At 40.5% G+C, this 9,813-nt stretch overlaps 1 protein-coding gene across 1 annotated transcript; it reads left to right on the top strand.

The window, feature by feature from the left end:
* The first annotated feature begins 365 nt into the window (after positions 1-365).
* On the top strand, positions 366-9,193 carry ppp1r14ab (protein phosphatase 1, regulatory (inhibitor) subunit 14Ab). Its single transcript, XM_026997737.2, has 4 exons — positions 366-635; positions 6,796-6,876; positions 6,959-6,991; positions 7,898-9,193. Exons 1-4 carry the CDS (start codon positions 438-440, stop codon positions 8,030-8,032), a joined length of 447 nt encoding a protein of 148 aa, XP_026853538.1. The 5' UTR covers positions 366-437; the 3' UTR covers positions 8,033-9,193.
* Positions 9,194-9,813: the final 620 nt, after the last annotated feature.

Here is a 9,813-nt window from a genome sequence, read left to right as displayed (position 1 = left end):
GCACATCTTTGGCTGGAACTGGGTTTACCTAGATAAAACCTAGACTTTATCAATATGTGCAAGTATGTGCTCGCCTGCACAAAGTAATTAAGCAATGTAAATGTCTAAATAATATTTCATAATAAGTTTATTTTTTATCTGACTATACAATGTAAACCCTCCTGGAAGCCAAACCCTCCTGCTGCCAACAACTAAAGGCAGTAATAAGCCATCTACATGATGTAAAATTCGGGATCCTTCTTCTGTACCCTTCGTAACTCCGCCACCACCGAGAGTCCACAAAAGATCAATAATGCAATAATTAGTAATGCAACGGCGCTAGGACCCAGCTGTCTCACCTTTTGGAGACGTTGACGCTCCTCATGCTCCGCTGGCGCACTGCTCTAGAGAAATAATCATATGCGGTTGTTCGTTAGACGTTGGAAATAGAAGCGGAGATGGCCGCGAACCGGGTCGGGAGACGATATAATAACAAAGTTCACTCACCGAGTAGAGGTGCTGGCCGGGACCCGGGACTAAGCGTACAGAAGAGACAAGCCCGCGTAACGGTAAAATATAACAGGAAAGAACTTCAGAGGCGCCTGGATGTGGAGAAGTGGATAGATGCGGGTCTAGACGAACTCTATTTAGGAAGGGTGAGTAGTGTGTCGTGACATTACGTTTCAATAGGATAAATATAAAATATGTCATTGTATGATGACTAGGTGTTTAGGATTTAATTTGTGGCCAAGTTCTTCGAAAACATACAGTGTGTCTTGTCACACTTTAAACCCGACCTGTCACATCATGAACTGGCCTCTGAACTGGGTGGATCAGTAGGGATTTAAGAGAAGTGTATTATGTGAATATGTGTGTATGTATTCTGTCTCTGCTGGGCTCTAGCCTGTAGCTAGCCTTTGTGTGGTGTAGGTGAAAACCCAGAATGATCCACGTGGATGCGAATGTGCGTGTCCAAAATGATAAGCAGACGGGTCGAACATTAAGTAGGTTACTGATAAAAGGGGTCGTTTTTATTGGAGCAAAGGGTAACCCTTCCTTGTTTTTCGCTTTTCGTTGAGCTTGGCTTGTTAAGTAAATTTAGGAAGATTTGAAATATACTCTTCTAATGTCAAAATAATCACGGTCCTAAAGGAAGGGTCTGAAATCTATCATTTATGGTTAGTGGGGAATGTCCATAACAGTATATATAGCACATTGGAAACTACTGTTCTTGTTATGGCGAATTAAATTATTGTTTCTTTAATTTAGAGTTTTATTTTCACTGATTAATGTTCAAAATTCATCCCACTGAATGAGGGAATGCAAAGTAAAGTATCATAAAAGATAAAACTGCGTTGAATGACAGTATATAGTCCATTCTCATTGCTTGCCAAAGAATGACCCGTTGTATCTAATATTGTGTATTATTCCAAAGTTTTTGTTTTCGTAAGGTTAATGTTTGGTCGTAGTAAATGGATGTAATACAGATGTCATAGAGTATCTATATTAGTAGTTGATTTGGAGAGATTGATCACGATTTATGTATGGATTGCAAAATAATGCTTAAAGCATGGCTTGTCTAACATGACAAGTGCTTACATCACAAGCTTGAACAACACTGGCAGGCATAACAGGAAGAGGTCATCAGAGTCTGAATATTTGTTTATTTTTGTATTTCATTTTTTTAAGGGAAAAAAAACTTTGCAATTCCCATGAGGGGTGTGTGTTGAAAGCCAGGTTTGACCGTGATTGGAACACTGACTGCCGTATATGGACAGTAAATAGACACAGTCATCCCTTTGGCAGGATTTGTGTATGCTACATGTGTACACAATTCCTGTTGCCTTTAATGGACATGTAGCATACAATTACATAATGCAACTTGCACTTTTAAGCAGTAAGCAAAAGCTTGGCTTATTCTCACATAAAGCTATTGAGGATAAGACTACAGGAGCAGAATACTTCTATCACTGGAAAATGGTACTGGAAACATTTATGGGCCACTTTATAATAGTGTTCCAAGGTTTCTGGAACTGAGAAAACCACTGCGACACAGAAATAAAAGATGAGACAACATCTACATTGGCTCTCCCTTATACTTCATCACCCAGTAATATGACTCACAGGTAGCTGAATGTAGCAGTGAAAGGACGCACTATTTTAACTGCATTCATGACTTGTGCCATGTGCATCTGTCCATATGCGCCTGTCCGAATAGTTTCACCTGGCTCGATCATTTTGAAGACATATCATTCTGCTGTGTGTCAGATTTCAGTGATGTCTGCATTGGACAAAGCAAGATTACGATCCTTTCCCACTGCATGTGCCCATTAATTTTCCAATAAACATGCAAAGGCACACATGCGTAGCCCCTGCATTTATTACAGTTTAATGAGACTGAGCCCATTGCCAAGACTGGTCACAGTCTGGGAGATAATATCTCCTCACTAGAGGGAAAACAATATTGGCCAAGAAGCCACAGCTGCTCTTTAAGAATTTATGGCTGTAGATACATAATATTACAGCTTTATACAGATTACACAGATTCATTTTGCATTCATTTTGACTAGAAAGCTATCAGATCATTTATAGTGACCTTTGGATTCTATACAGATTTATGTTACAGAACCCAAACAAAGACCAAGTGATCCAAATAAAGACCAAGTTATATCTAAATTGCTGCATTTGTTTGTCTGTGATGGTTTGAAGAAAGGAGAGAAGCTGTCATCAGACCTCCCATTCCCCTCAAGCGCCTTCATTTCTGGACAGAGCAAAGGTCTGACTACAGTGGAGCTACATGGCCACGTCTCAGTGCTAGTGATCCTGAGATTGATTGATGCTGTCTCTGTCTCCCAGGGTTTTCCTCTTGTGTAAAGAGAATGGGGGTTGGGGATTTAAAGACCCCATATGTCAGTGTAGTGCACAAAGAAAGCCCTGGTGCGTCAACAAGCCCCTCCCCACCCTGCTACACAGCAAACCGCTGGGATTAACAGCGGACATTGCTCACCCCATTACGCAGGGCTATTGGGATTTTGCTGCTCATTCAGAGGCTCATCGCAAGGCCAGATTATTCAGAACAGATTACTCTGATGCAAAGTCAACTGTAACTGTAATCCCACATCTGCCACCATACACAGCCCACACGCAAGTTGATGAAAATACTTTGTGTTACAGATATGACATTATAATCCTGAAAATAAATTCTGTGACATTATAAGCAGCGTGCAAAAATCCAGAGGATTTTTTTCCATTGATATGGGGTACTAAAGCAGCAATAAAGACTTTAATGTGTTGCTATGGAAGTAATTGGTTGAGGATTGGTATCTCTGACCTTTCACATGCAGTGGGCTTCATTCGAATTCGTTCCTATAGATTCACAGTGTGGATGTGGATGTGTCATGTGACATCTTGCAAGCAGACCACAGTAAGAGCAACCCCACAAAACAGCCAGGGTCAGCTGAATATTGAACCAGCTGGGTGTAGTCTTTATGTAGTCATATGCAGTACCTCTAGTTTTGTTGAATATGACATCTGTCTGGCTGGCTGACTGACCACATATCCCTGACTGCTTTCCCCAGTCCCACTGGGAGTATGAGGTGGAAATTGCTGTTTAAAAGCACACTATCGTTCCCCCCCACCACACCCCACCCCCACAAAGCAACATTAATAAAGTGCTGTGTGTGCAGTGTAATGCCAACAGAGACAAAGAAGGTGAACGGATAGAGAGATGTCACAGCCGGTGTACTCTGGGAGAGGGAGAGCAGTTTACTGTCCTCAGAACTACATTTTTCAGACACTTTCTCAACACTATGTAAAGTTTTATACTGTAGTAGATTCCAATTAAAGGTTTCACACTGGGAGTTGTAAAAGTAATGTAAACCATATGAATCCCAAAAACATATAAACAATTCCTCACAAAAAAAGATTTCAGGTACACTGTCTATAGAGCAATGTAAAAGGCTCTTATTAACACATGGCTCTGTTTAAAAATCTTATCTTTTTTCTCAGGCCTTTATCAGAACACAAAAATAGTTCCAGTTTGTACATATTTTACACAAATTAGTTAAACTAAATCACATTGTGCAATGTACAATGGAAATAAAGATATTTTAAGCTTAAGTGTAATTATAATTAATTAATATATATTTAATTATAATTAATTATATTAACTGCTCTGTATACAGCATGGATTCGAGTATGGATATTTATCACATGTATATCTTTTTCAAAAGATATACGCATGCTTTTTGTACAAAAAAGCAGGGGTTATTTTATAAGCACAAGATTTGATGCAGCTACACAGCTGCTCTCAAAGGAGGGGAATCGGTAGACAATGGAGTTCACAAACCGAGAGGGAAGAAAGAAAAAAAAACCATCACGACACTGACCACAAGCTACTGACCTGGAAGGAATAAGATCTAATGTGCAGCCATAGAGGATGCCCTGATGTTAAACTGGATGGAGGGATTCACTCAACACTCATGCACCCTGAACTGAGAGCGCAGCATCATTGGCCAGCAGACATGGGTATAAACAGCATATCCAAAATGCATGATGTGTGCTTAGTGAGTATATAGCTGTAGTCATTTGATGTTTCCCCCTAAAATGTCGTTAAATTATCAGTTTCCTTTAAACACTTCAAAGCTTAGTATTTCGTTGGTCTATGCAGTCTGTTCTTAAACCACAGTTTGACATCTTTAAGCGCTGTGAAAGTCTGAGCAGACTTTCCCCTTTTTTTTGTTTGATGCTATTTTCAATATTAATAAATCCTCTGTCCTCATTTTAGGATTAACAATTAAAGCTTATGGTTTAGTTCTCTTTATTTAATTTGGAAACTGCTACATTGTTTGACCTAGTAAAGTTTAAACCTTTATCTAATGTCTTCCTTTTTATGTGAATTAAATTGTTAATTTGTGAACAATCTATAAGCAGTGTGTGTGTATGTGTTCGAGAGAGAGCATTTCGGAAGCATTTGAAGTTAAAAGAAAGGTCACCCACACCCCAGTAAGGGGGTTTGCTTGGATCCTGCTCTGATTGACCTTTCAGTGGTGACAGCAGTTTCAGAATTGGTAAAGTATTCTCTCTGGCTTCCATTCTCAGTAACATTTACAGCCTTTAGGCTTTATAAGTCAAGTTCCTTAACCACTGAGCTACCACAACCTTATCACAAACTTGACAGCCAGCTTTACAGAGAACCACTTCCCCATGCTGTTTTGGTTGTTGGAACTGTAATCTTGAGGACTCGTTCCTTAAATGAACCTCTTTCCTGAACCTGGTAACAAATCAAACTGGAAATCAGCAATGAGGCTAACACACTTTGCCTTTACACAAACTACACAAATTTACCAAAGCATAAATCCACACTTGTATTTTTGCAGACAAAAAAAGGCTTAACTTGCAGACATAAGCCATTCAGATATTTTAACAAGCACTGACATCTGCCCACTAACTGCACTAATTCCAAGAGTGAAGAGCTACATTTGCACCATGTTTTCTTATTAGGCATGAATGAGATTAACGGGATGACTGTAATTTCCAGATGCTCCACTATTCGTTCAGCTTCCATTTCCATTCTTTACCGCAGACCATAACGTCTCTCTTTTGACAACAAAGACTGCATCTGGAGTTCAGTTGACTTATCCTCCTCAATACCAAGTATTTCTGTGTGAAAATTTGCTGACTTGCTTATGTAAATAGTACAGCACATTGGTTTCGATTGGCTGGATGGCATTGTCTCACTGCAATGCTGGCAGGCAGAGTGGACAATGGAACAAAGCCAATTAACCTCAAAAAAAGCATTTGCTAAATGTTTGCCAGTGGAAATTGTTCATGACCTATTGTTGAATTTCTCTCTTCCCAGGGCTGTAAGCCATTATAAAGGTGAGATAAGTACATACGCAAGTTCCCTCTAAAACCAAATACACACAGTATGCACACGGGCAGTGGCATGGCCCATGTCTGCACGTGCAGAAAACTAATCAGTTTCCTTCTTTTAATCTAAAGTAAAACTGCCCAGACAACTAACCCTGGAACCCTGGCCGTTGTGTCCATCTGCCTGGTCACAAGCCATGCCCCAGGTTTCCCAGAAACTGCTCCTCATAACCACATTATCTAAGTTAGTCGCAATCTGCGAGTTTTAGCTGTTGCTGTGTTTGTCGTTTTTGAATGCCTGCGAGAAGGCTCATGTGGAAAAAGTAGAGTAGATTTAGCACGCGCCTGTCAACAAGCCAGCAGTTCAGAGATATCAGCAGTAGGGGTGGGGTCCAGGCTGAAGTGGGCAGAAGAAACAATCCTACGCTTCTGGAACAGTCCTCATGCAGCACACCTCTTAACCTTTACAGTCGGCTGTAGAAGGCACAGTAATTGACAATGAAGCGAGTAATTGACAATGACAATGAAGCGATTTTAAATTTTGAATGCAGGTTTCCACTGGCGCATGAAATCTGAGTTAGAAGACAAATGAGACTGAGGTGCATAATACCTGCTAGAAAGAAGAGGCATTGTGATTATTATTTTTTTAATTGATGATAAACAAGTACATACATTTATGACACATTATGAGCTGAGAAATCAATAGGCAATCTGTTAGACTGCAGGAGAGGAAAATGCTTTCAGTCATTAGGCGTTATTTTGTGTGGCTAAAACAGACTAACACAGGTTAAAAGGAGCAAGCAGCGCAGTCTCCCTTCCGACTCAGACCAGCACTAAAGCACAGACGCAGGGAGGGGGTGAGGGTCAACCCACTCACCACAGGGACATTAGACAGGATGACTAGGAAAAGCCGGGGTGTGACCGGAAGCCTGCCTCTCCCCACAGGAGGAGCACATGCCAGAGGAGGTGAACATTGACGATTTGCTGGACCTGCCAAGTGACGAGGAGAGGACAAAGAGGCTGCAGGTACAGAGCCTCACCCATTAAAGTGTCGTATTCCCAATCACACCTTTCCGTTTCCTTATTCCTCATTCTGTCTTCCTTACAGGATATCCTCCATACCTGTACCAACAGCACGGAGGTAAGGTTCTGCTCTTCACATGATGCGTATTGTCACACTTCTCTCCATCTGGTAGTAACAGACGCCTCCCGTTACTGTGGCGCCCACGCTGATAACAAAGCTTGCTTGTCTTTATCTGCACAGATCTATTAGGCAGTCAGCACTGGTATACTTCACTGCACTCTGTGACTCAGAGAGCAGTAGTGGAGACATGTGCACTGTTCACTGCTCAGCTTGTTAAATAAAACAATAAACTAACCAGGTGAATGCCTAAAAATAACATCGCTAAAATAAAAATGAAATATCCAGTTCACTTTATACAGTGCTTGGGATTTTCTAGAGAAGATATGTGCAGTCATCATGCAACATCTGGGATCATATGATTGGCTTGTCCTGTTAGCTTAATTTTTATACCAAAGCCAATGACTGACCTAGCCTTTTAGCTATAACGTGTAGTGATATTTGAGGTGTGACATTTGAAATATGAGATATCCATGTGACAGTTCAGAATATAGCCATGCAACAGCCACCCAAAAGTCACACAGCTGCTGACGAGTGGATAAGGTCTGATAGTTACCAAAATGATCTCCTGTAGACTCCTGAATATCCTCAGGCAGGCTGTTACAGTGTCACACCCAGACAACACTAGTCAGTACTCTTTCCAAGTGATGACTTCTGTAGTTTGAAAGGCTGAAATTTATCCATCACTACCTGTCAGGGATAGCAGTTCAAATTCTACTTACAGATAGCTCCATCGATTAAATGATGTAGCTTTTTTTCACAGCACTCTGCTAATGGTTCAAAAGCATTGCATAAAACTAGCGACCCTTTCCAATTCCCTGAGCCATTTCCAAACTGGCCATAAGAGCCTTCATCCTGTCTCCTAGCAGTGTATTTGCAGTGTTTTAATCCTGGTGATCTGTCCAGGCGTTCATTAAGGAGTTGGTGTTGAAGCTTCACGGGCTGCAGAAACAAGAGGACCTCCACAATGATGGCATTGAGCACGCTCAGCTCCACATCTTCCCCAACCACCAGGGCTCCCCTGACACTGAAATACATTGAGAGAGGGAGAGCACCCCCTGCTGACATGGACCATGCTGGTCCTGCTTAAACCCACTACTGAGAATCTTCAGTATTTCAACATTAACTGAAATGCATGCGGAGCATCCAGAGAGAACTGCTGCAGTATTCAGCATGTAAAATATATAAGAACAGCCCCCAGCCACGCAGACACACACCTACCTACTGACTTTTAGACTGATTCTTAATACCCGATTTTAAATGCCAAACCAGTTTAGATGCATGAACTGCAGTTTTGGGCTGTTTCCCTGCAGTGTCAGAAGCTTTCACCCACTTTCTTTATGTGGTGGTGTTTCACACCCAGTGGTGTCTGTGATGGAGGAGCCCTGGTTTGGAGACTCAGGCCATACTGATGGTACAGGCCACAAAGGGTCCGGTACCGTTTTTAGCTTCACAACCGAAACACAGTCTGTAAGGAAGGAAGTCTCAGTGTTCACCTGAGTCCAGTTTTCACCAGAATTTCCACATTCAGCCATAGAAACATTTTATGTCTACATATCTGTTAGCCGTTTTTATTATTTTGTCAGGCATAAAGCACAATGTTTACCTGCTATTAGAATCTTCGAATAGCTTTTCCTCATAAGGCAAAAAAGTGTTTTGGTTGAATCAATATATTCCCTTTCTATATATATATTCCATTTCTATGTTCTATTGAGAGAAATGTGTTCAACCTTGTGTCAGTCTTCATTTTATTGCGCTGATAAACATGTAGAGCATATTCTGCCCTTTATTTGTTTATTTTAACAAATAGGTCAGACAAAGGTTTAATTTTTTAATGAAGCCATGCACTGAAGCCAAGTATGCATGTATATGTTTGAAAGTACTGCAGAATATCCCATCGCTCAAGGGGCAGAAATACTCAGCTGACCCTCCTAAACAGACTTCATATGAAAGAATTTTAAAAACCATGAAACTCTAGTATGCCATTTTTTAATTTTATAGCTTAAGGTAAAAAGTTAGTTAAGCAGCCATCAATAACCAAACATGCCCGTTATTCTAGCATGTGGTGTAATGTCCTCAGGGCTTTTTCTACCCACGTTATTAACCAACCATTTTGCCTTTTTTTAATTGTAAATTTGATATGTGTCTATTTGTTGCAAGACGTTGTCCCTGTTTCAAATAAAGACTTAAAATCTTGGTTTCTTTTTTGTGTAATGTGTGAAATATTAGCATTCAACTTCTTTTTGACAATCTTGTGCAAACTTTATTGCATTTATCAGAGAAGTTGTGTATTTTTATGACACTGTAGTGTAGTATGATGCATGTCTTTCACATATACTGTGCATAATGCAATTGTAAGATGCACTGTGTAGTGTGTACTGGTTATTCTAAAATATCTGTAATTGGGGATCGCTGTGAGTATGAGGAATTGAAAAGTATTCGCTACCAGTCTGTTCTTAAAGAATCAACCAGAGGGCGCCAAAAGCATAACATTAAGTTACGAACAGAGCTAGAATTAGCCTTGAAGCCTTGAAGCGTTTTCGTTCAAAGGTTGTCTCGCAACATTAAGTTCTCTGTTAATTTTATTACACCTGAATTGTGCCTCAGGTCTGGCAGCAATTAGATCAAAGCAGGCTTTCCTTTATGTATTTTACACTGAGTGGAGTTGCTTGTCAGTTTTCTGTCGTCAGTTTTTCCAATATTGTTTCAGCATCAACAGAATTTAATGAACAGTTCAGCTGATTTCTAAGTGTAGCTTGCTGCTCAGTTTCTCTGAAGAACCATTTAAAACTACTGCTGCGCGATCATTTACATTATATTGA

The sequence above is a fragment of the Electrophorus electricus genome, chromosome 15, assembly GCF_013358815.1.
Source record: "Electrophorus electricus isolate fEleEle1 chromosome 15, fEleEle1.pri, whole genome shotgun sequence".
Taxonomy (NCBI): domain Eukaryota; kingdom Metazoa; phylum Chordata; class Actinopteri; order Gymnotiformes; family Gymnotidae; genus Electrophorus; species Electrophorus electricus.
The sequence above is the reverse complement of the archived record's forward strand: the minus strand, read 5'-3'. Positions and strand labels throughout refer to the sequence as shown.

What these genes read in the sequence shown, in the direction of transcription:
- ppp1r14ab (XM_026997737.2), top strand. Translation starts at nt 438, where the DNA reads ATGGCCGCGAACCGGGTCGGGAGACGATATAATAACAAAGTTCACTCA. An exon ending in AGAGGACAAAGAGGCTGCAG is followed by an intron (nt 6,877 to 6,958) that starts GTACAGAGCCTC and finishes TCTTCCTTACAG; the next exon opens with GATATCCTCCATACCTGTAC. An exon ending in CCTGTACCAACAGCACGGAG is followed by an intron (nt 6,992 to 7,897) that starts GTAAGGTTCTGC and finishes TGATCTGTCCAG; the next exon opens with GCGTTCATTAAGGAGTTGGT.